General features: G+C 34.1%; 4 protein-coding genes across 17 annotated transcripts; 3 read left to right on the plus strand and 1 right to left on the minus strand.

Annotated features, from left to right (window-relative positions):
* Window positions 1-818: 818 nt before the first annotated feature.
* Window positions 819-4,149, minus strand: LOC110669613 (uncharacterized). Of its 10 annotated transcripts, none has more exons than XR_009142662.1 (4): window positions 3,644-4,148; window positions 2,347-2,450; window positions 1,597-1,620; window positions 819-1,507 (listed from the first exon to the last, which is right to left on the minus strand). XR_009142662.1 is itself a non-coding variant. In XM_021831334.2 (2 exons), exon 1 carries the CDS (start codon window positions 3,840-3,842, stop codon window positions 3,669-3,671), a length of 174 nt encoding a protein of 57 aa, XP_021687026.2. In that variant the 5' UTR covers window positions 3,843-4,149; the 3' UTR covers window positions 819-1,507; window positions 3,644-3,668. The 10 variants fall into 10 exon arrangements, 2 of the variants coding, with proteins under 2 accessions (XP_021687026.2, XP_057988649.1); XR_002497736.2 differs by having other exon boundaries at window positions 1,597-1,626; XR_009142663.1 differs by having other exon boundaries at window positions 819-1,150; window positions 1,277-1,626.
* Window positions 4,150-5,924: 1,775 nt separating this feature from the next.
* Window positions 5,925-13,516, plus strand: LOC110669592 (E3 ubiquitin protein ligase RIN2). 5 transcript variants are annotated; one of them, XM_021831302.2, is made up of 14 exons: window positions 5,925-6,110; window positions 6,429-6,490; window positions 6,729-7,130; window positions 7,795-7,872; window positions 8,533-8,619; window positions 8,726-8,847; window positions 9,616-9,712; window positions 9,826-9,931; window positions 10,838-10,995; window positions 11,404-11,541; window positions 11,624-11,691; window positions 11,783-12,004; window positions 12,459-12,840; window positions 13,227-13,516. In XM_021831302.2, the coding sequence occupies exons 3-14, from the start codon at window positions 6,891-6,893 to the stop codon at window positions 13,281-13,283; spliced, it is 1,755 nt and encodes a 584-aa protein (XP_021686994.2). In that variant the 5' UTR covers window positions 5,925-6,110; window positions 6,429-6,490; window positions 6,729-6,890; the 3' UTR covers window positions 13,284-13,516. The 5 variants fall into 5 exon arrangements, with proteins under 5 accessions (XP_021686994.2, XP_021686993.2, XP_021686998.2 ...); XM_021831301.2 differs by having other exon boundaries at window positions 6,760-7,130; XM_021831306.2 differs by having other exon boundaries at window positions 6,465-6,490; window positions 6,760-7,130.
* A 1,310-nt stretch (window positions 13,517-14,826) lies between these two features.
* LOC131171748 (uncharacterized) lies at window positions 14,827-16,331 on the plus strand. Its single transcript, XM_058131650.1, has 2 exons — window positions 14,827-15,724; window positions 15,814-16,331. The coding sequence occupies exons 1-2, from the start codon at window positions 15,641-15,643 to the stop codon at window positions 16,087-16,089; spliced, it is 360 nt and encodes a 119-aa protein (XP_057987633.1). The 5' UTR covers window positions 14,827-15,640; the 3' UTR covers window positions 16,090-16,331.
* Window positions 16,332-17,898: 1,567 nt separating this feature from the next.
* Window positions 17,899-22,166, plus strand: LOC110669625 (BAG family molecular chaperone regulator 7). Its single transcript, XM_021831347.2, has 3 exons — window positions 17,899-18,983; window positions 19,121-19,411; window positions 21,744-22,166. Exons 1-3 carry the CDS (start codon window positions 18,291-18,293, stop codon window positions 21,900-21,902), a joined length of 1,143 nt encoding a protein of 380 aa, XP_021687039.2. The 5' UTR covers window positions 17,899-18,290; the 3' UTR covers window positions 21,903-22,166.
* Window positions 22,167-24,722: the final 2,556 nt, after the last annotated feature.

Consider the following 24,722-nt stretch of genomic DNA (forward strand, 5'->3'; position numbering starts at 1 on the left):
CTCATATTAAATTTTATCATATTAAATATAAAAATTTATTTTTAAATGATTTTTAGTTAAATTATTTTTTATTTAATTAATCCGAGCGAGGTGTTAGTTTGAAGTTTGAACGGCAAGTCTTCGCCTTTTGAGAGCAAAACTAGAATAGGACGAGTGTTATGCAATTTTCATACCCATCCATTAAAATTTTGATAAAATTAATATAGGACATAAACTTTAATCGATTCTGAGTGTCTATAAAGATTATTAGTTGATCTTCAATATATGACCATATTTACACAATATTTGAAAGCACAGTGAAAAGGGAACAGGCATCCAGCCATGTTTTGAATGATTTATCACTGTTAGTAGAGATGCCACTTTAGTGTATCGACAAGGCAAGTTCATGTGTGAGATAGGCTGAGCAGATGAAAAATAAAAAATTAGGTGGTCTTAAATTCATCCTGTTATTACTGACAATAATTTTCTTGATTTAAAAACGAATATGGATTATCCTTTTAAACAATGTAAAATGGTAATGCAAATCACAGTGGCATTTAAGTGTTAAGATGATTTTTCCATTAAAGCTTAGAAGCCTTTGAATAGGCAAGATTGTAAATTTTTTAATCAAAGTGATACCCTACCAGTTTGCGTTAGAACCACAAGTAGATAGTGATACTAGTTGTGTGGATGGCAGCCGCTGGATTGAAAAAATGGTTTACCCACTTTGCTATCAGTTATTATCAGTTTCTGCTTCTACATTTAAAATGTCAGACCCCACTAGATTCATTTAGGACCAAAAGGAATATCGCCATTGGCAATCAAGATTAGGCGTGATCTTACTAAACAATTTTATTCTTAATCATAATCGAACATTCACGAAATTTTTGCAAAAGGTCAAATGGAGCTTTTATCCGAGTCTAAAATTTCCTCAAGCTGAATGCAACCAGCCCATCCTCAGATAAAGACGAGTTCGACCATGATTGAGCCCATCTTTAAGATCAAATGTCCCTTTGCCACTCTGGCCCAGTAAGGGAAGGATCACGACAATTTTGGCAACCATCGCCTTGATCCTACGACGTCGTTTATAGTTAAAAAGGATGGAGAAAGGACTGCGCTGTTTCACATGCTATCCAGTGAGTTGCGACTGGAGAAGAAGCTCCCTGCATCCCTTTAGGTAGTGAACATGGATTCAAATTTCAAGTTTTGAGCTATACAGATCAAAGAACTTGATCCACACACGACCCACAACAACAAAACTAAAATTTTGATAGGAACTTAACCGCGGGAAGTATACCCATTGTCACAATTACGGTGGCTGCCAGCAAGTTGTGAGGTTGATATGGTAGCCGTCTTATGCTACACAAAATTCTCAAAGTAGAGTTTCATTGACGGTTTGCCGCCTTGCTACCTACATCTGATCATATTATTTCTTTTCTGGATCTTTCGACTGTTGATCATTTTGACAGTAAATCTTATAATGGTGCCAGCTTCCCTAGCAAGTTGCCCCTTTCGTGCATTCAAAGGCCTGCTTGTGACCAATGACCATATTATCATCTATAGAAACTCAAAAAAATGACAATTGACAGAGTCATCCAACTGACATCATCTGATTACCATGCAGCAATAAACACACAGCTTCTGTACCTATCAAGATCACCATTGGTGCTGCTGTTAGGGAAAGAATCATCTTGGATATATTGATTGGGAACCATTACAACTTTTTCTTTAGGTAAAAATGACATGTTTTAGTCATTAAAACTCTAAATCGGTAGACAACAATTTCAAAATGTTTTCTGCAACATCTGAAAGGTGAAGTTTTCAACCTTGATGCCAAATAGACTATTAGAGGATGAAGAGCATAAAAGTCGAATTATTATGCAGCAAGGAAGTCACTTGCAAGCACAAGCTTGCATATAACACTCCCAACCATAACCAAAACCAAACCAAATATAGAGATGGGTAGACACTGAATATCATTCCTGTCTATTAAGCAATCTTCATGGTAATATTATCCAACATCTATGTTCTGATTTCCCTATTCCCATCCCCACTATCAGTTTCTCAATGGAATACTTAAGGCAGTCTCCATTGTCTGGACTAAGAATGTGAAAAAAATTTAAAGCTAAACATGAATCTCCTATGACATGGAAGACAACCAAGAGTATTTTTCATTCAACACTAAACCTCAATTCCAAAATAGTTGGACATGGATACATGAATCCTTTTATTCCCCCCAAATAGGGTTTACATCTTCCAAAGGATCTGGGGTTAAGTTCATACTATTATTACCATAATATAATAATTACAATACATACATAAACAGTCCACACTTTGAACAGCCAGAAGAAAAAGAAAAAAAATTACCAGTAGCAGATGAACTAGCAACATTTCTCACTTGTAGGCACCAGATATAATCATATAAGTTGTTAGTGAGACTGCAACTCCACAGTCTTATTGCATTTAGACTTCTGCGCATCAATATGCTAAGAGAATTTTGAAACAGCAAAAAACACAGCCATTGCATAAAATGGTAACTAACATGATCAACAACCTTCAGATCCATGTCTCACATGACAAACAACAAACTTTCATGTCACTAGAGTCCATAAAAAAAAAAAAAAAAAAAAGATAAAAGATTCATATCATATTTTATCTGTGCAAGCAGACGCTGCACATCTTCTGGGGTTAAGAACAAAAGAGGTTTTATTAGGTTTTAGTATAGAAAATGTTATCCAAGACTTCTTGGATATCCACCTTATCCTCTAGTCCAATTCAAGCCATAACTTCAACATTTTTGCTCCAGTAAAGTATAAACAAGTGCTATTCTATAAATCCAACAAATTGATAAATAACCAATGCAGTTTCCTAATAATCAGAGATTACTGGCTGCCAAGTAGCAGTGGCTACACATAAACAAATGATTGAAACTAATTGCAGAAATCAGACTAATACCCATTTCACTTGGTCCATCAAGATCCCAAATTCAATTGTACTAGAATTTATAGCTGTGAAAGAGGTGGCACCCTCCTAAGTCATCATTTTTTCATTCTCTATGAACCAATTTACTCGAACTTAGAATGAAATTATCATTCTTCCAGAATGTATATTTCCAACAATCACTGCAGGTAACCCGGTTTATTCATGTAACTTGGTGGTTTTGCTTATCTATCCATCTATCTATCTATCTATCTAGCAAGAGTTCTTGTGAGAACCTTCAAGGCAGTTAAGCAAAGAGGCTGCCTCGTTCCTTGAAAATAAAATTTTCAATCACGCAATATGTTTAAATAATTATTCACCGTTTCACCTTTCCTCGAATCACCTGGATATTGCAATAGAACGGACTGCTCATGCGCCTCTATACAAATTCAGATAATTAACAGTGCAAAATTTTATTTATTAAACCCTAATCCAACTAATTCAATGGATCAAATAAAAATCAGAACCCAGATGCAGATTTCCATTTTCCCATGAAAAAGACGGCAAAAATTCAATAGCAACCAGAGATGAGATTAGATATCCAACACAAAGTTAATTCAATAAAAAATTTCGCAAATAAAAACTACAATTTGATAGTGTATGTGTTTTCTCCTACAGCAAAATTATAAATCGATTATGATCGAATAATTCCTTCTAGAAAATTAATTAATTATAAGTTGGGAACCTTTTGTCTGTTGATAATTACGGAGCTAATCGTCGTCTTTCTTGCTCTTGGGCTTGCGGTACTTCTCTTCAATGAGCTTGGCCATGAAGAGGCCAGAGGTGGCGAGCTTCTTGATGTTGGGAACGTCATAGTTTTGAGCAATGTAAACCCCGCACACAGTGCCTACTATGAGGGAGAAACAGCTCCTTATTATCCCCATCGCCGATGCTATGCTAATGTGTAATTGCTGCTGCAATCGCCGCCACTCGTTGGATATTTAGAGCTGTAAAATTTTATATGATTGGAGAGGTGGAGGGACTTGGGTTCTGGAAGGATCTGCCACGTCAGGACCCTCTTCTTGAGGTGCTCGAGGGTTGAGTCTGCTGCTCTAGAATGAAACTGGGATCAGAGACGGTCTAATACCCATCCTATGGAGACTCCTCTGCCTCTGGTCCTCAACGTGCAACTAACCGTGAATGGTCGAGTCGAGTCAAGAATGGTCCTAATGGACAACAGTTCAATGCAGAGCTCTCTCGAGTCTTGATATGTTATTTTTTTCATGATCTAAAAATTAGTAATTTAAATATTTATATTATAAATAAAATATTATAAATTAAAATTTGATAAATAATAATATTATTTTTATAATTATTCATACAATTAAAAATTTATATCTCTAATATATTTTTAAATAATAATAATATAAAAGTTTTAGCATAAATATGAGTTGGTTACTTGTGATAGATTTGGTGCTTGTATTTTTTAATCAGATTAAATATTAAGAATTAAAATTTAAATAGTCAATAATTATTATAATAATAAAAGTTTATTAATTATGTTTTTATTAAACAAAATTAATAATTATTATTTTTAATAAATTTTATATTTTTAATTTTAAATAATAGAGAAAAATTTAATAAAAAATTTTATAAATCAAGTAATATTTGTTATAGTAATTTTTTTAGCAGTAAAATATAAAAATTAATTTTTAAAAAAATTAATTAAATTTTTAAGAGTTAAGAATTTAAAATGCAATAAAAATAAATAAAATTAAGTTGTAAGAGTTGAGTGTATGTATAATAATTTATTATTAATGAAAATTTTTAGTTCTAAATAGATAAAATAAATAGGGATAAATTTTTATATTTAAAAAAAATATTTTTTTGACTTTAATATTTAAGATATTTTTATATTTGATGATAAAACTACTTTTAATATTAAATTTAAATAAAACTATTATTCTTAAATTCTAAGGAATTTTTTTTAGACGAATTAATAAACTTATTAATTAAAATTAAAATTTTTAATAATGTAAATAAGTATAAAATTATTAAAGTTTTATATTTAATTTTTTAATAAACAGCAAGGAGTGGAGGCCCCGCTTAATATATTTATTTTTTTTAAATGGGCCTGGGCCTTCACGTCCGTCCGCCCTCAGTATAAATTAGCCCCAAAACTTTTTCCTCATTTTTAAATAATAATAATAATAACAATAATAAATTAATGATATTTTGTGGTGATTGTACATCACTCATGCAATGGAATCTTAAAAAAATTAATTCTGATTATCATTTAAATGAATAATTTTATTAGGGATATATTTTATATTTTTTAAAAAATACTAATTAATTAAATAATTTAAGAATGGATGTGATTCCAACCCACCTAACCAAGTAAACTACATACAAATGGCATAAAGTGGATATATAAAAATTAAAAGGGATCAAACGTCAATAAATTTCATTGAACTCCATCATAACCCAGCTCAAAAACAAAGTCTTGCTTCGATTCAAGTTGAACAACATTGCTTCATCTCCCTTCTTTGGTGACGCTGATTGAAAATAATAAGAGCTCTTGGGAAGATTTTTCGTATCCTGCTCTCCATTAACGTGCTTTCTAAATTGAGATAATAGAGAGTTAGTAAAAATCTGCAACCTCTTCATTTATGGGCTTTTTTTTTTAAATAATTTTTATGGGTTAATTTGTTATTGTTTAATCATTGTTATTATTATTAATTATTTTTATATATTCATGTAATATGTTGACTTGTCAAAAATAATTTTTATATAATGTCAGTGTTTTAAATTACATTATTGATTTTGTCATTTAAATACCAATGACACGTGTAAATTGCAAACATTAAATAATAAAAACGCCAAAAAAATATAAAAAAGTTTGGTACAAAACCATGTGATATTCAAATATCATCAAAAAATTACAATCTTGACATAATGAAGTGAAATTTTTTTTTTTTTTATTGCAATGACGTGTGTGTAATGACATTATTTTTATTTTTTAGGATCTGGCTTTAGCTTTCCCGCAAAAACAGAACATCCTAATGCCTCTCTCCCTCCATCTCTAAAATTTTGGTCTTTGCAGTTTCTCTCTCTAAGAAAATAAATAAATAAATAAAAAAGAGCGATGAAGAATACGACTGCCACCGACGCCATGCTAGTTCTTTCTTGACCTCCATCTCCGATCGAATCAGGTTCTTAAATTTCGTCCATCACGCTACAAATATTGTTATTTTCCAATTTATTTCAACAATTTCTATGCCGATTGATAAATCTTTTTTATTACTCCTGTCACCGTAGTTAGTTATTTCATTAATTGTATCTCATCTGTTTACTACGTTTTCGTTTTGAATTCAAATCTAGGGTTTATTTCTTATTTTCTCCATTTTTAAGGTATTTTTAGCCTTATCTATGTTTATATCTTGATTGAGCTATAAAATTAATTGGAATTGAACTTTTGCACTTCATTATTAGCTTTTCTTTACATGACATTTGGCTATATATTTTTATAGAATTCATTGGATTTAGATTAATTTGGTTCTTGGCAGCTGAGAATTGCCCTCAATTGAGACAGGTATTAAACTCTTTAATTCTTAAATCGCTTATTGCCTTCTTTGAAATTTTATTTGTAAAAACATGTAGAATTATCTTCTTCTGTTTTTTCTGATTAGTATTTTATTATTATTATTATTATTATTATTACTATTATTATTATTATTATTCTGATTTTCACTGTAAGTGGTTGTTATTTCAGATGATGATAGGCCCATTTGATGACTAATCATTCCTTATATGTGTATTTTTTTTTCCAGAGTTATTTTAATACATGTTGGTTTTGGACAGTCTAAGCTCACTTGACATGTCTGCTTCTCTGCACTTCAATGCAAATTAGTGATCATTGCCGGAAAGAACCATGCTAATGTAGTTCTTGAGAACCTGGGAGTTGAGTGTTGAAGTGGCTGTTCTTATTACCGATGGGTGTGGGCTTCTTAGCAATTTCAGCAGCGTCCACAGCTTTGAGCTTCGTGGGTCTACAATGTTGGACAGAGTTGTCTTTAGACAAACTAAAATCAGATGGCTTAATTGCTAAGAATTTTATTGGCCCAGAGAATGCCAATCGTGCTCTTGAGTTGCTACTGGGTTCTTATGCCACTGTTGTGCTGCTGGCAAATTTTGTATTTAATGCATTCATTCTACTTAATGTTTGTCTTAAGGTAGGTTTGATGTTTTACCGAAGGACTTATTGGTTTCAAGTATTAGAAATTCACAATCATGTCTTCCTGGTTGTTTACACATTGAGTTGATTTGCAAGCTTTGCTCTCATCAGTTAGGGCAGACAAATTCAGTGAAAAACAGATATTATTTTTGCCAATTCAAACACGGGAAATATTCCCTTATGACCCTGATCCATCATGTGTTCAATTTTAACGAATAGGAAATTTTACACAATTGCTCATGTGTAACTGTAAACACCCCTAATTCGGATGTTCTGATCTTTTACCCAAACAAGCCCTAAAATCAAAATAAATACAACCCTTTGTTTTCGCTTTAGTTTGCTGCTATGAAAGAAGTTTTCATGTTGCTGTTAACATTTGTTTATGATGTTCATTTCCTTTCGTATTCCCATCCTATTCCTAAACCCTAAACCAAGCATGTCTCTAAGGATGCTAGAATTAGGAATATTTGAAATCTATAACTAATTTGCACTTGAGCCTTAGCTCTATTGAAACAGGCCTTAACAATCACTCCTAGCCTGTTTGATAGAGAAGCTTCCACAAATGTTGTGTTTGCATTTATAATGTGGATTTTTTTTTTTTTACCGCTTTGTATTGTCATTATGATGCATTTGCATTTTTATGTTTTATGATCAATATGCAGACTATTTTCTTTGTGGAATTATACCCTTCTGAAACTCGAAAGCTCATGGAACGTCTTATTAACTATGTTATTTACAAGGTAAAATTTCTTACTGAGCAACTGGGTGGAACACATTTGATTCTCATTCGTAGTGCTATTGATGTGCTAATTTGTTTTTGTTTATTGCATTGTGTTAATAAGTATTCTTCTTGTTGGGTCAACAATCAGGATTTGTTGAACAAGCAAAAATTATGATGAGAAACCCACTCAAAAGGATAAGATCTCCCTTTAAGTGTTCTTTGGGCTTTCTATTTCTCAAATTCGTGATTCTCATATTTGATTCTCATTCATATTACTATTGATATGCTAATTTGTTTTAGTTTATTGCATTGTGTTAATAAGTATTCTTCTTGTTTGGTCAATGATCAGGATTTGTTGAACAAGCAAAAAGTACAATGAGAAACCCACTTAAGAGGATAAATCTCCCTTTATGAGTTCTTTGGGCTTTCTATTTCTTAAATTCTTGATCACCTAGAACTCGTTTTAATGCCCCACATTTTTTTCTTATTGTTTTGGAACCAGTGTGATGGGCATTGGCCAATAATGCTGGTTATCAGGGTTGTCAGATTTTTTCTTTTGAAGTTTAAATTTTTTATCTTTGAAAATGCTTGACATATCTGTTGAAACTCTAAGCCTCTTTTTTCTTGCTGATGCTTATGGTTGAGCAATTCTATATTTTTGTTGATGAATGTTGAACAGGGGACATTTCTGCCATTGGTTATTCCAGCAACAATATTCCAAGCAGGCTTGTGGTCGATCTGGTTGACTGTTCTCTGTTCTTTAAAGGCTCGTGACATGATGTTTTATGATAATTATGCTGTTTTAAGTTGATTGTAGGCATAATCAAATTACTACAAGGCATCCTTAAATGTCTGATGTTGTATGTATATAGATGTTTCAAGCTTTGGCTAGAGATCGACTTGAACGGCTGAATGCATCTCCTTCTGCAATGCCATGGACATATTTTCGTGTGTATTCAGTACTGTTGTTGGTCTTCTCTGTCGACTTTTTCTGGTAGTCTCTAGAATCCTAATCTTTTATGCTTGAGTGTGATTTAGCAACTGTATTGATGTTCCTTTATTTCTGTAATATTGACTACCAAACAGAATGAGGAACAGTGAAACTAATTGTATGAAATTTGTAATCGGTGCTAGTATTTCTTCTGGAGAAAAATAATATTTGGCTTTGGTACTAAGTACTAGCTAGAGAATAATGTGTATTTCTTACTTAGAAACTAAATTCTTATTCAAAAAGTGTCAAGTAGAGCCTTATTTGGAAGTAGAAAGCAGGAACATCACAAAAATTTCTTTTCAATAAGCAAAAGCAAGTTCTTTGCTCTTGTGCATATGGAGATTGTTTTCATCTGGCTTGTTGACAGCATGTGTGGATTCAATAGAAACAATGTGTTAGCTGTGATGGGACAGACAATGGATAGGTGTAAAGACAGTGGCCTAATGACCAAGAAAGAAAAACAGTGAGGAGGGGAAGTTTAGGATCGGTCAATTACTCTGTTTGTTTTAAACATCATGTTCTTAAATTCTGAGCAGAGTCTAACTGGGAGTGATGTCCTAACAATATAAATTTTCAATTCAGAAGGTCCAAAAGGGAATGCTGGTCCACAATCACAGACTCAGATTTTGCAGATAGGATAGGGATTGATTAACTTGGTTTTTACTCTAAATTCTGTTTCGATGTTCAAATATTTACTTCATTTTTGCGTGTAAGTAAGTCAGTGAGTGTCATTAGAATTGCTTCTTTATGCATATCTCTTGGTCCTTGCAGGATAAGGCTGTGTTTGTTGATGTATAGAACATTGGATTCATCCATGTTTCTGTTATTGTTCTTTGAGCCATTCAGTATTGCCTTTGAGACTATGCAGGTAATGAATTCGAAACACATGTTTTCTTCCTTGGCAATGAATGGATCTTTTTATTATATTTGTACTCTATGAATTAGTACAAGTGATATTGACCAAGCCAATTTTTAATGTAGGCAATGTTGGTACATGGCTTTCAGCTGCTTGATATCTGGCTCCATCATTCTGCAGGGAATAGTACAAATTGCCAAAGGTTCAAATTTTTTGATACAATAGCAGCAGGTATTTTCTGAAATTTTGCTTTGGTATGTGAAAGAGTGATTATCCTAAACTATATGGGGGTGGTTTGAGGCAGTTTTGTGAAAAGTGCAAAGATCACCGAAGTGCCAAGGTCTCTTAGAGCCCATGTCTAAAGCACAAAATGCTGGTGTATACGTAGCCAAAGTAATGTGTGTATTTTAGAGATTCAATGCAAAGTTATTTTCAAGAGAAACATTGAGAATATGAAATATGAAGCTAATATATAAATCGAGGAAGGTGCCTTACTCTGTAGTTTATGAACTTCAGAAGTTATCTTCTTGCTTGTCCTTTAAGGTTTTGAGATGCTATTGGTGAAGATAATTGGAAAATGTATAATATGGTGGATGCAATGAGAATATCCAAATGGCCATTAGTCAACAATTAATTTGTAACAAATGTTGATTAAGCGTTAAATACATTTTGTACACATTCTAATGAAAAACAATGAAGGCTTTTTAGTGCTTGCATAGTAGTTTGGCTAAAAGCGTGTTGTATTGGTACCTTGATAATGCACTTTGCTGTTGGACATGCTATGTGCTTTGGAACCCATTTGGTACTGCGTTTTGTTTGGGCCATGATTTTCTGCCCCAACCACAACCACAGTTGCCAAAGCAAACTATGTTGGTCCAATCCAAATTTGGGTCTACTGGCACCATTCTACCTTTGTCTGAAGCAATCAGGCAATTCATAGCCACAATGTGAAAGCATTGTGGTGTAGCAAGCATAACCTTGAACCAAATAATGCGAATAATGGTTTTGACAATGTTGGTTGGTGTTCCTATTCCATTACTAGTGCTTATTTTCATCCTTTTCTAAACAAATAATATATACCATGATTTTAGTGGAATTAATGTGCTAGTATCTTCTGATTAATGAGCGCTGCTGCAGGTTCGTTGTCTGAGTGGAAAGGCATTCTTATCCGGAATTTAGGGTTTTCCCTTGACATGGCAACTTTGTTAATGGCACTTGGTCATTATGTGCACATTTGGTGGCTTCATGGCGTGGCATTTCATCTAGTGGATGCAGTCCTTTTTTTGAATATACGTGTAATTATCTTATTCTGCTTATTACATGGATCCTTTACACTCTGTTTGGGAGGAGGTACAGTAAAATAAGGTTTTTCATGGGTTTAAAAACTTTATGATTTTTTGTTGTTTGGGAGGAAGGGAAGCGTTTTGAAGGTTTTTTTTGGTTTTAAAGAGAAAACCTTCTCAATCCAGCTATTTGTTCAGTTGGAAAATGGAGGTTTGTGGAGGTTTTCAAAACCCCCCAAAAACCATACCTTATAAAACCATAGGCTCTCTCAAACACAAATACATGGTAAAACCTTAAAAAGCATTTCAATTACCTTATAAAACCTCCTCCCAAACAGAGTGTTGGCATTCCATGTCTGATTTATTTACACACTACAACTTCTTGTCCTTTCTACTTATGGAGCCTCTAATCTTGCACAGGCCTTAATTAGTGCTATAATAAAGCGTGTAAGAGGTTATGCCAAACTAAGAATAGCTTTAGGTACTCTTCATGCAGCTCTTCCTGATGCAACATCTGAAGAGCTACGAGCATATGATGATGAATGCGCTATCTGCAGGGTATGCTTAGTTCTTAACTTCCTTCCTTTGCCTTTAGTTTTTGATTTGTTCCATAAAATGTAATAAGTTGGGTAAACCATAGGAACCTATGGCTAAGGCGAAGAAGCTACATTGCAGTCACCTTTTTCATCTTGCATGCTTGAGATCCTGGTACGATGTAGATTTCTTTTTCACAATATGCTTGGGAATTGCATAGTGTGTGAAAAATAATAAAATGTTGAACATCACTGAATATTGACAGGTTGGATCAGGGTTTAAATGAAATGTACTCATGTCCCACTTGTCGAAAGCCACTTTTTGTTGGCAGAACTGAAAATGAAGCAAACCGTCACAGTGGAGACATTTTAAGTGATGAGCTGCTTGCTCGTCAAATAAGTGAAGGGCTTGATCAGCAAAACACTCCTACTCTACCTGGAGTATTCCCAAATCAGACTCGTAATTCTATAGAAGGCAGCCCATGGAGGTTCAATTTCTTACTCCTTATCAGAATAGTCTTTCTTTTCTTGCCCGTAAATAAGTACAGCTTGCTGCTTCTATCTAAAACAAGCTACTTTTTTTTTTTTCTACATGGAATTGAAATTCCCTAAATTCATATCTAATAAATTTCTCCTGTTGTTACCCAATGTTCACATTACCTACAGCAATAATTACCTTGTTAGGGTTTGTTACATTTGGCAAAGGCTACCACTTTTGGGAAATGTGCCATTTAGATTTTTCTTTTTATTTTTTAATACAAAAATGCAGTTGGAGGCTATTTTTATATTATTTTGGAATTTTATGGCTAAAACATTCCAAAGGCATTTCAAAATTAAATTTTAGTTTCTTTTAATAAAAATTTTCAAAAAGGGTTCTTTTCAACTTCTCTGCCACCATGGTTGCATTGTAATAGCTGTTTGTTTCTGGTGGATGGTTTATAGAAGTGCAGGATTGGATTCAAGTCGGCTACATACTTGGCCTGGCCAGGGTGTAGATGGAGCTGGTCCCTCTACTGCTATGAGATCAGTGGGACTGGGGAGAGTTCAAATGATGATGAGGCATCTTGCATCTGTAGGGGAAACCTATGCTCAGAATGCTCTTGAGGATGCTGCTTGGAGCCTCTGGCCCATGAATCCCTCTGAAGCTGTTGCATCTGGATCTTCTGTCCCTCCTGCTACTGTTGGAAGATCAGCTGGAGGTACTGGTGGTTTACACATGAGGACTGCCGCACGCTCTGCAAGTGACAACATAGTAAACTTGCTTGCCATGGCTGAGACAGTGCGGGAGGTTCTGCCTCACATTCCAGATGAGTTGATACTTCAGGTACAGTGTTGGTTTCCTTGTAACATATAGGTTTACAATTGTTTCTTTAATTGGCCATCTATGATTAGTTTATCTCGTGTTATATAAATATATATGCATGTGTGTGTAGTCGCCAAATGGGAGTGTTTCATATGGCATGGAGGCTGGACGCCCATTTGGATTATATTATTATTGTAGCTATGCATGTCTAAATTCCAAAATGCAATCTGAATTTAATAAATTTGGCTATTTTCATTTATAGATTAGAACAATGGTTACTATGCTGAAATATATTAATATTAGACAAAGTTGGTTAGCATACAAGGGTTATGGACTTGTTCTTTTTCTTTTCATTGACTAGAGTCCGCTAGTCTGTGAATTAAGAATCCGATGATTAAACTTTGCAGGACTTGCAGCGAACAAATTCTGTCACTGTCACTGTGAACAATCTTCTTCAGATGTGAAATCAGTAATTTTAGCACATGGTTTATTGTGCTCCAAGCAATCGACCTGTCTTTTGTATACCAAATATCTGTAGGTTTAGAGCTGTGCACTAATCGAGCATTGGTCAATTATCCCCAGCACTCATCTTGTCATCTCATTTTTGCCTTTTTTCAAATACCTACAAGCTTCACTCTGTGTATATATGAAGTCAGTTTTATTTTATAAATGAAGGGAAAAGGCACATTATACCTTTTGCGTTTTGTTTTCCTGCAAAAAAATAAAGTTGGCACATATGCATAGATGAGCAGGTCGGCCCTGCATTCTGATTTTGAGCTAATCGCATCAGTTTGCTTCATTGTCCAAGCTTACCGGGACGAAGCTTTGCTGTCCGTTTCTGTATATTTAATTTACAATAACGAATGAATAGTTTGTAATGCGAAGATGATGTAGCTCTTGTTAGATTGTGAGGTAATTAATGAAGTTGGTTGTGGAGCGGTGGAGTGCCTTGAGAATGCTTATTTTTGGCTTGAAGTTTTTCTTGCTTTCTGAATTTTAAAGGATAAATAAATACTCCTTATATCTCATTTTAAGTATTTTTTAAAGTTTTTCAATATTGGATAACATAATACTAATTGACTTAAATGTAAAATTAAAAAAATAATAATAATTAATATTTAAAATGATTAATCACTTATATATAATTTTCAGTTTCAAAAAATAGTAATTTTTTTTAAAAAAAAATCTGCATTATATTATGTCTAAGTTTTCTAGTATTTTCAATATATATAATTCAAATTTTCGTGGCGCATAGCGTAGGTATGCTTGAATGACGAGACTTTGCAAATTTAATACTAAAAAAGAATATACAGAAAATTTCAACAACAAAAGTAAACCTTCCTCTCCCTCGCGTTCCCTCCAAGCAACTTTTCAAAATATGAACCTATTCTCCTCTCCACTTTAAGTATAGAATAACATAGAAAAATTGAAAGGAAAAAAAAATGGTACATTTATTATAAACTCGATTTTATATAAAAATAATTTAAATAATTATTAAATTAAATATTTATTTTAAAATTTATATAAAATTAATTAAGATATATGTAATAAAAATATAAATTTAAATGTAATTATTTAATTTAATAATAACTAAGTTCATCTCCATATAAATTAAAATTTTCTATAGTTTCACTCTTGAAGAAAATTCCGTTCCAATCTTCTAGAAATTCAACATGAGTAGGCCTCGCATGGCCTGATGAAAGGGGAAGGCATGGATGATAATTAAATCGGGCATTTCTTCAGCAGCTTGCAAAAGGTAAAATCCGTTGCCTTTTGTTTTCAGTTTGAAGAGTGATTTTAAAGAAAACGAGACGAGTAATAAATGCGTAATAGGCCGCAAACAACGGCGCCGCGGCGACCAAGAATGCGGGGCATATGGCAAACACGTGTTGGATAGTCCTTGTCCGTGACAGCCTTGCGGGCATCCAAACAGCTGTTAATGTCTGCGTCGTTTTTTACTTTTGTTTAGTACTGTATCTTTTAAGCTTACGATCGAAGTTAAGCTATTAATAAATTACCCAAGATTTAAATTCTTTAATAAAAAACAATATGGTAGTTTTCTTTGTCGAGATTAACTTTGGTGGGAAAGAGCAACAGACACGGAGCACCACAAGCATGAAATCCGACGACAAAAAATGGAACTGTTCGTGAATAGAAACAAGGGTAAATTAGGGCAGCCCCTTGTATCTAGCTTTGTAATCCTGCCCTAATTTTTTGCTTTCTCTTTGACTTCTTTCACTTGACCCAACTCCTTCATAATATTTTACTATGCCCTTTTTGACTACTTCACATATATTCCCTCTTGTTTTTGTACTTTTTCATACCCTTTTTTCCAATAAACCTATCAATATTGGCACTCTGCATATCCAGAGAAAGATGTTCTGAAGTGCTGCCAAATTCATTTTATTTTATTGCCTCAAAAAAAAAAAAGACATGCATGTGTGTCTCCTATATTTGTCCCCATGAAGTACAGTTGAAAAGGAACAGTTTTAAGCTTCTAATCCTCAATCATAGAAAGAATAGTATAATCCTCTCGAATTAAATATTAAGTTGCTGTTTAATCTCTTAGTGTAATGAGACTGATTTCGGGGTTCACGTTTTGCAAAGAAGTGACCCGTTAAAGGGAACAACAGAAGCCACCATACCTTTCAATTAGAATGTTCATCACTCAATGTATTTTCATGTTCTCTTTTGTCTCTTACAAAACCCTCAAGTACAAATAGTCCTCTACACTATAATACATATATAGACATATAATCCCAACTTCTCCTTTTATCTTTTCAACTTTGTGATCCTTAAGGAGTCATCTCGATCGATAATCATGTCGTTCATTCCCTCATTTTTCATCTTCTTCCTGTGTCTTTCCATGCATGCATGCATTGCTCGGCGTCTTGGCTTAGTCAAGGTAGGTTCATATGCCCTAGTGTAGATAATTATACGTATGCTTCCTCTCTCTTTATGTAGTATTGCTTTAATTTTTTGGGTCCGGTGCAGGTTGGAGAAAGGGTTAAGCAAAAGATAAATATCGACCCAGCAGTTCAAGGGAGTACAATTAGAGAGGGCATCATTAACAAGATTGATGGTGCTGTGATGACTACTCATCAAGAACCAAAAATCGACTCAAAGCTTGTCAGCCAAAGTTCAGGTCAAGTTCCCATCAAGCCTCTTGTTTCGGTTTCTTGGAGAGTGCCCAGCAAGAAGGGAGACAAACCTGCAGGGTTTCACTCAGATTATTCTATGCCAAGAATGCGCACTCCATCTCACAACTGAAGTTTCCCTCTCTATATTTGTTCTTCATTTTCTTGGGACTTTTGCGCATACTTGAGCTTCAATTTTGTGGCCTTATGAGATTACCTACAACTCAAAGAACCTTAACTAGAACTGTATATTAATTTTGCTGTTCCAGGCCATAGCTACTCCACCACCGCTATATATATAATTCCTTCTTCTCTAGCCAGTTTTGTACACCATAGTTATATAAATTTATAAATTTTACATTAATGTTCCACTGCTCTTCTTCTTAAATTCATCAGTGATATCATGTGTACTTGTGAAATAATTAAAACAAAATAAACTTGTTTCTACCAAATACATAACATATTGCTTCTTTTTAATAAATAGATAATTTTCAAACTTATCCTAAACGTCATTTCATATATATAATGAAGCTTACTTTCTTTTTTCAACGTTTATATCCCTATTCCAGTTCGATTGAAGGGGTACCTCGTAGGGTTGTTAAACTTGGTCCCAGCCCTGCATTACCAGTGTTTCGATGTCGCTTCGCATAATAATCTTTTCTTTTGGTTTTGAATACTCACAGCAATATTGCTTGTTACCAAATCCAATCTATAACTAGAAGAATAACATGATTGGTAAATAACCTCACAATTTTTTTTAATTAATTTCGATTGGGACTTAATTTAAAATTTTATAATTTTAAAAATGATCCTAATAATATTAGTTAAAACTAATATAATTAAACTCTCGACATTAGTTGCTTCAAGTAATTTTTCATAATAAGCAGCCTATATATATATATCTCGTTATTTTTTTGTTAAATATTAATAAATGTACATATTAATTATTATATGAGCTATATAAGGAAAATTATTGCCTAGAATGGGTCCAATATAGACCCAAGATACAAATATATGAGATCCATATATCTAGTAGGGGAGTCTCATTATATATATTGTGTCTTGAGTCTATAATAGACTGGATATAGGTAAGAAAAATCTACTATTATATAAAATGATATCATAATTAAAGGATAATCAAGACACACACCTAAACTAAAATTATTTTGCTAAACGGCATTTTCAAGGGTAGTGAGCTGGTGGGCTGCAGCGTTAGCTTTAGAGACAAAGACAAAGCAATGTGTTAGCATTTCAATTCACTAATATTAATTTGTATCTCTACCAGACAAATTAATTCAATCAATCCCTAATCCCCTGTAACAAAAATCAACGATGCATTTAAAATTTTGAATAACTAAGAATATATAGATTGCAAGCAGTTCAAATCCCAAACAAATTTATCAATAAGAACACAAACATAGTGACAAATTAAATTTTGAAGATATTGGATCTCAATGACATGAATATATAGAGGTAAGAAAATTAGCATGCTCTAATCTTATATGCTCTCGGCAATCAACATGCCTTAACTAATTTATAACTAGGAATATGCCCAAATTGCTGGCCATGAAACAGACAATGCCATCGGCTATCTCGATCTTGAGCGGTGTTTGCTCTTCAAGAACAACTATTTGTATATTCTTATAAGGACAGAGGGGTGTATGTGTGAATCTAGGAACCTGTTCAACTCATGTATAGGATCACATTAATGCTTCCCCCACCCCCCCGCGCCCCGCCCCCCCTTCGAAGAAAAAACACCGTATTTTCAAGAACCGAGATTAATTCAAATTAAACAAACGAAAGATAACCATTCTTCCATGGTTCTCCTCTCCCAGCAAATGGAGCGTCAATTTGTTTCGTAAGCAACTCTTGATACTCCAGAAGGAAGCCCGGCCCAAAATCACTGAAAGAACTAGAAGTGTTGAACCATATCACTTGTCACGTGGGGTCAGTGTCCAGCGTCAGACGTCGCTCATCTTATGCAGTAATCGCACTATCAGATTCTCGTTGTCTATGTAATTCTTTGATAACGACACGCCCATTTATGTACATTAGATTCGAATATGCGGCGAACACCTTTCTTCACTTATCCGCTCTTCACAATCCCACTCTAGTGTAGCGGAGGATTAGTGTGATTGAATTCCCGAATTATCCTTGCCACCACCAACCTTTTGACTGTGCTCTTCCTCGTTCTGCTCACAGACTTGTCTTCTTTGCCCTGTAAATGCCTTTCAATTGGTGTGCACTATCGCCAAGTTTACTCGCAAAAACCCTAACTCGATCTACTACGTCTAACTTGACTCACTGTGTTCCCCTTCTCAACTCGTCATAGCAATGAGCCGAATTAGGAGAATCGAGATCCTCGAACCTTACTACCCCTCCATCTATGTTAGCGAAGTCTCCATTTTCACTCCCAAGATACCAGCTTTTCCCTCATTTGTAATTGAAGAGGAACCCAATGATCACAGTGTTGCTCTTGATCTTTTAAGCCCCAAGCCCAACCCCTTTGAGCTCTTCGACTCGGTGTCGAATCTAATCCAAATTGAGAAAGCGCCGTCTTTTTGCTCCTACAAGAGGATCCAGACACGAGTCGGGACCGAAATGTGCTTGCAGACCCTATGTGGTCGAGTCAGCAGTCTTGAGTCAAGGTTTGACAGCTTGATCAACGCGAAGGTTTACGAGGGGGACCGGAAGTTCACATGGACTGCGGAGGTCAAGCGACCAGTGGAGAGGAAGAACAAGTGGACTGCGGAGATCAAAGAAGGAAGGAAAAATAAAGAAGAGAAGAAGGCGGGAGTTGAGAAGAACTACAAATGGATCGCTGAGATGAAGGGAAAAGAAGAGGAGCATCCGATCTCGCGGAAGTACACATTCGAAGTGTCCAGTGGCGATGCGGGTGAGTGTAGCGGATCAGGAAAGAAAGAGAAAAAGGATAAGAAGGAGAAGAAAGTAAAGAAGGGAGAGAATGGAGTGCGTCTCGTGGAGATTGAAGAACCCCATGATCATGGGGTTTTAGCTCTTAGACAGGTACATTGAATTGCACTTTCCGTTTCATTAGATTATATCTTGTGAAAATGACCTTTCTTTTTGTTTTTGTACGAATCATTTCAACGTGTTGATTTTTTTCTTTTTTTCTTTTTTTTTTTTTTTAAATTTCGGGGAAGGCTTTTGCAAAGAGAGCTGGAGCTTCCAAAATTAGCAAAGGAAAGCAGAAGGAATTGTCTCCTCAAGATGCTGCATTGATGATCCAGCTGACTTTCAGAGCCTATCTGATACGTAGATCAAAGGCTCTTCGTGCTCTTAGAGAGCTGGCAATTGCCAAAGCGAAGTTGAAGGAAATCAGAGCGTTGTTCAACAATTTCTCCTACCGTAGACAAGTAGCCCGTGATGCAGAGGAGCGCCAGAGGTTCTCTGAAAAAATTATTGTGCTCCTCCTTACTGTTGTTGCCATTGAGGTAACATTGTTTCTGTATCTCTTTCATTGACATATAATGTCGATTAACACTCGCTTTTTCTGCCCCTATACATGGTGTCAATATAAAACTTTGTAATTTGCTATTCCTTATACTGAATTACTTCAACAAATTGTCCTCCTATCAGTGATTACAACAATTGCTCTAACCCACTCAATGGCAACATATATACATAATTGAGGTTAGAAGATTAAATGCTACGTTGCCGATATAAAGTTTGTTTTATACTGAGATATTTTGTTTTATGAAGTGCTAACTGTTCTTGCGTGCTACGAGTTCGCACAGTACCAACTCATCAACTTGTGCCCTTTCACCTTTTTTTTTCCCCTCCAATCGTCTCTTGTTAGGTAAACAGGACTTTCGTTGAACCACGCTTTACTTGAACAATGATCTTAGGTTGTATTTGGACTCGCTTAATCTTTTAAATTTGAATTGAACTAATTGAAGTAGTTTTATAATATATTGATTTTATTTAGTGTATTAAATTCGTGAATAAAAGTAGGTTCGTAAATGTGGATGAAAGTTAGTGTGAATACAAAATTCCTACTTAAAAGGTATAATATCAAATGTCCACTATATTTTGATTCATCTCTTTTTCCTTTAACAAGTATAAATCTCTGTTTATAAATTCTAACTAAAAGCTCAAATTCAAGTTCTTTGTTTATAAATTCTAACTAAAAGCTCAAATTCAAGTACTTACATTTCAAACTCAAAGTCCAAATTCAACTTTGTTTTTTCCCCAACTTGAAAGAAGATAGAAGTTGTTTCATAAATTTTAAGGTGCATAAATGTAGATGAAATCATAATCTAGTTTTCTGTCTTGTTTTACATGTAAATTGAGATTGTTTGTGACATCTCATTTTGCATTTTTTTTCATGTATGCTCACTTTTTGGCCTTGTAAGAAAATGAATTTTACTCTGTTTTTATGTTTTCAAAGTTCTTTTGAGATGATGTTGATAATTATTCTCTGGCTGCATTATTAATTACACGTGTTACCATGTGGTCAAACTTAGGCATTGTTTATAAAGGTTGCCATCTAACTGCACTACTTACCTGCAGCATTTACTCAGACATTTTGGCAAGCTTTCACTCGGGACTTTCTCTATGTTAGGGAAGAGTATTATTTCATCCAATCATTGAATTCAAAGGTGTCAGATACTAAAGTTTTAGGATAAATGTACAAGTTTGGTTCAGTAAACCCTTACTTTGGGCATTTAACTGTCAGTGTGAGACACTGTAACAGAACAATTAAATCGATAACCAGATCAAGTTCAATGGGTGAAAAGTGAAAATGGTGTAAAATTTTAAATTTCTTGTTTGATTGTATATTATAGCTATATTTCATTTTGCTTTAGAGGGAGTGATAGTTGCATGGTTTGTGGCACTAAGGGAGTTCTTAGGTATGAAGTCTCATACCTTAATAACAAGGCATAAATGGGTAGATTTATAGATAGATTTTGTGTGGAAAGTAAAGAAGTTTTTAAGGTGGCAATGAAGGCGTGGATGCTATTGTCAGAAGGGTACAGTCTAATAAATTTATTTACTCAATACATTTATAATACACGGTAATCTTATATAACAATACCTATAACTTTGTTCAGCCCTGTGGCCCTTCTCTTTTTTTTTTTTTTTTCCCTCCTTCTTCTTTGGGATGGCGTGGGTGGTGTTGTGTTTTGAGGAGGGTGTGCAGAGGAGGCTTTGGCCAAAGCTCAAAAGCCGCTGAAACTGCTTGGGGCCTGGGCACAAACTTCTTTTTGACCCCAATAACATGGGCCAAACAGGCTCTTCTAGGCTTCAAGACTTCAGGTTTTAGCATATGCACAAACTTATTTGTGCGTATGCAGAGGAAGACTTGTCTAAGCAAAGACAATGAATTGCTTTCCTTTTGATAGCCCAAGATTGAGGGAGAAGGATTTATTGTTTTTCTATAAATCCTATTGATGTCTTTTTCTTTTCTTTCAATTTTAATATTTCCGAATAGTAATTTATTGCATATTTTATTAACTGCTGTTGATTAGGCATTAAGAGTCCCATTTTGGTGATGACTTGTTAGTGAACCATGAATATCAGAAGGCCTTTCTCCAGGATGGTCAGGAGCATTCATGTTAATCATCATGTAGGAATTTGTTCTTGCTTTTCTGTCAATCTTGCTATCCTGCCCACATCTCCTCTCCTCTCCACACACACCACAACCCCCCCCCCCCCCCCCCCCAAAAACCAAAAAAAAAAAAAAAGCCTTCTCTAATATAAGCAACCAAAGATATAGCCTACATATATTGGTTCTTCAATGGTTTTGACATTTTGCAATCTCAGGGACCTGATCTAATGGTGCGCGCTGCAAAAAAGTCCATGGTGGATGAGCTAGAAGCAATGCTTGACGTGGTGGACACTCAGCCTCCGGGGAAATTACTTTCCATGAAAAGACGGACATTTGATATGCCTGATGGTGTTATCAGGAAAGAAACAGCTTGATAATTAAGTGAATCGCACTGGCACTTTTGAGGCATGCTTGTGATGACATGGGTTTGTTGGGATCATCCCGTGGCTTTACTTGGTGTTCTGACTTCTTTTGGTGTTGTAAAATATGGAGCTGACTAGTATGGTTCAGTTGTTGATTTCTGTTGGGCTGCAGTTGGCTGGACAAATTCGTAGTTCTTTCTAAAAGTTCAAGTGATGGAGTGTTTGTTTCCTATATTTTTACGTAATATTATCAGAATTCGTGGATTGACGGATAAACAGGTCTATTTGTTTGCCAGTCATGATACGGCGCCCTTGTCAACGTTTGCATTTGGACAGGCAAACGACTTGTAGTTCTAGAATTATGGACCCGTTATCGCACGATGTCTGTGTTTCCTTTCGGCAGTTATAGAGCATTTTTTGGTCTCTGGAGGGATGCAGTGGCAGAGAGTTGTTCCAAATTACAAAAGACGAGCGACTTTCGCTGGCTAAACAGAGGGCGGATGTTTGCGAGTCTCAAACGACAAATGACCCGCCCTTATATTGAGATGAGAGCACGTAGGGTGTGTGGGTTCAGATTCAGTTCTTTCTAAAAATCATAATTAAACTTAGTTTTTTCAATATTTTAATTTAATTTAATTTTTTTATATTACTGTTGAATTGAATCTCAATTTTTTAAAAAAGATTACACAATTATTGTTGTGACAAGTGAAACTTAATCATCATTTGAGTTTAATATTAATTATTCTAAAATAAACTCATTATTTTTGCTATATGAAACTAATTATGATCAAATTTAATATTTATCAATTTAAATTTATTAATATGTAATTATTAGCATATAAATAAAAAAAAAGAGGTGTTTTTGAATATAGCTTATAACTTATTTTTATATAAATTAATTAATTATGTATTACAACATTAATTATATGTAAATATATATAATTAATATTTAAATTATATCATACATTTAAAAGAAATTAAAAATACATAATTAATTTAATTGTTTAATTTAATTCGATTTTATTAAAAAAATAATTAAATTAAAATAGTAAAAAAAAAAGTTTATTGCGTTGATTTTTCTATTGTTGATTTTCTCGGTTCTAGAAAATTAGAAACCTGTCATTTCATTTTCATTGGTCGATAGACCTTTTTTAATTTTTGTTTGGTAAAATTTCAATGTTAAATAGCCATGAAAACTTTCTTTTTGCTATTTCGAGGCATATAGTATCAATGGCAGCAAAGCTAAGTTGAACTCTTCTACCGATTAAAATTATTGAATCTCAAGTAATAATCCTGTATAAGCTCGCTGCTAGATTTGTAATAAAATATATAATTTATCGTTCCTGTCTTTTGTGTACTCTCTATAATTATTTTACAAATATGTGCAACTTTAGATTTTAACAAGATTGGAACCGTTAAAAAAATACTGTTAGAATTTAAAAAATTGATATAAATAATAAAAATTTAATTATAAATATTTTTTAATATATATATTATACGCGTATCAAATGATTTCTGATTTATAATTATTTTATAATAATAAACTCATGATTTTTTAATTATAAATGTACTCCTAATGAATATAAAATTTTAAATTTAATAATAATAATAATAATAATAAAATTATATTCCCATTATTTTAACTGAAAATTCCCTGCGTTATTTATTTATTTGCAATATGAAAACAGAGTACGCCAAGGCCAGGCTGGGTGCTGTATAGCTCATTAGAGACATCGGGCAGAGAAAAGTGGGCGCAGGTGTTGAAAATGGAAGTACTCGAAAGATCCGAGTCAGAGGAGGCAGGTCATTTTCCATTAATAGAGTTGGTTCCAAGATTGACTATTCCATAATTCAAATCCCACAGGAAGAAAATGACCAGATCTATTGCCACTTCAAACTCCGCTCTCTTTTCCAGTTATTGTTTTCCAAAATTCCTGTGCTCCACCGGACACGGCTTATCTTTGTCTCTCTGCCACTGCCAATGGAGGGATTCATACGCTATTCAGTGCATCTAATGCACTGCATTTTTCATTCTGTCCCGTCAATTTTATAGTTCAAGTCTACATTATACAATTGAAAAAGAACAAGCAGACGATGTACGTAGTTGCGAAGTTGCTTGGCAGCTTTGGAAGAATGTGTTTGGGGTCTACCTTTGAAATTTGGTATCTTTTCAACCTACAATGGCAGAAACAGCTGTATGCAAGAAAATTTGCCAGGGGCACTCGTTTATTACCGTTAACTTTTATATTGAATTCTACTTAAAGTCCTAACGAACGTATTAAAGAAAAGATAGGAGTGGTATCAATTAAAAATAAGTTAAAAAAAAAAAGATTAGAATGATTTGATCATGTGAAGTATAGACATAGGGAGGCTTCAGTTAGACAAATAAAGCACATTAGGTTAGAAGATAAAAAGAAAAAAAAAGAGTAGACCTAAATTAACTTGGAGGAGAGCAGTACAACATGACCTAAAAACATTAAATATTTATGAGGATTTAATCCAAAATCATTTAAAGTGGAGAAAGCGAATATACATAACTGACCCCAAATTTTTTAGATAAAGACTGAATTGAGTTGAGTTGAGTATTGAATTTTACTTCTCCATTTATTACCAGTGGTCTAACATCTTTCTTTTTTGCTCAATTTCTTGCTAAACATCAAAAATAGAAGCTCTGAAAAATGGTGTTTCCCAAATTTCATCCTTGCTCAATTTCTTGCTAAACATAAAAAATAGAAGCTCTGAAAAATGGTGTTTCCCAAATTTCATCCTTGACCCAAAATTTAGCAATTAATTTTAGTTGGTGAATGCTGAGCTCTCTTTAACACTAGCACT

Source organism: Hevea brasiliensis, chromosome 13, assembly GCF_030052815.1.
Source record: "Hevea brasiliensis isolate MT/VB/25A 57/8 chromosome 13, ASM3005281v1, whole genome shotgun sequence".
NCBI lineage: Eukaryota > Viridiplantae > Streptophyta > Magnoliopsida > Malpighiales > Euphorbiaceae > Hevea > Hevea brasiliensis.

Excerpts from the sequence above, each read along its gene's own strand:
- LOC110669625 (XM_021831347.2), top strand. The coding sequence starts at position 18,291 with ATGAGCCGAATTAGGAGAATCGAGATCCTCGAACCTTACTACCCCTCC. Across the intron at positions 18,984-19,120 it reads GGGTTTTAGCTCTTAGACAG|GCTTTTGCAAAGAGAGCTGG; the intron begins GTACATTGAATT and ends ATTTCGGGGAAG. Across the intron at positions 19,412-21,743 it reads TTACTGTTGTTGCCATTGAG|GGACCTGATCTAATGGTGCG; the intron begins GTAACATTGTTT and ends TTGCAATCTCAG.
- LOC110669592 (XM_021831302.2), top strand. The coding sequence starts at position 6,891 with ATGGGTGTGGGCTTCTTAGCAATTTCAGCAGCGTCCACAGCTTTGAGC. Across the intron at positions 11,692-11,782 it reads CTTGCATGCTTGAGATCCTG|GTTGGATCAGGGTTTAAATG; the intron begins GTACGATGTAGA and ends GAATATTGACAG. Across the intron at positions 12,841-13,226 it reads CAGATGAGTTGATACTTCAG|GACTTGCAGCGAACAAATTC; the intron begins GTACAGTGTTGG and ends TAAACTTTGCAG.
- LOC131171748 (XM_058131650.1), top strand. The coding sequence starts at position 15,641 with ATGTCGTTCATTCCCTCATTTTTCATCTTCTTCCTGTGTCTTTCCATG. Across the intron at positions 15,725-15,813 it reads GGCGTCTTGGCTTAGTCAAG|GTTGGAGAAAGGGTTAAGCA; the intron begins GTAGGTTCATAT and ends GGTCCGGTGCAG.
- LOC110669613 (XM_021831334.2), bottom strand. The coding sequence starts at position 3,842 with ATGGGGATAATAAGGAGCTGTTTCTCCCTCATAGTAGGCACTGTGTGC.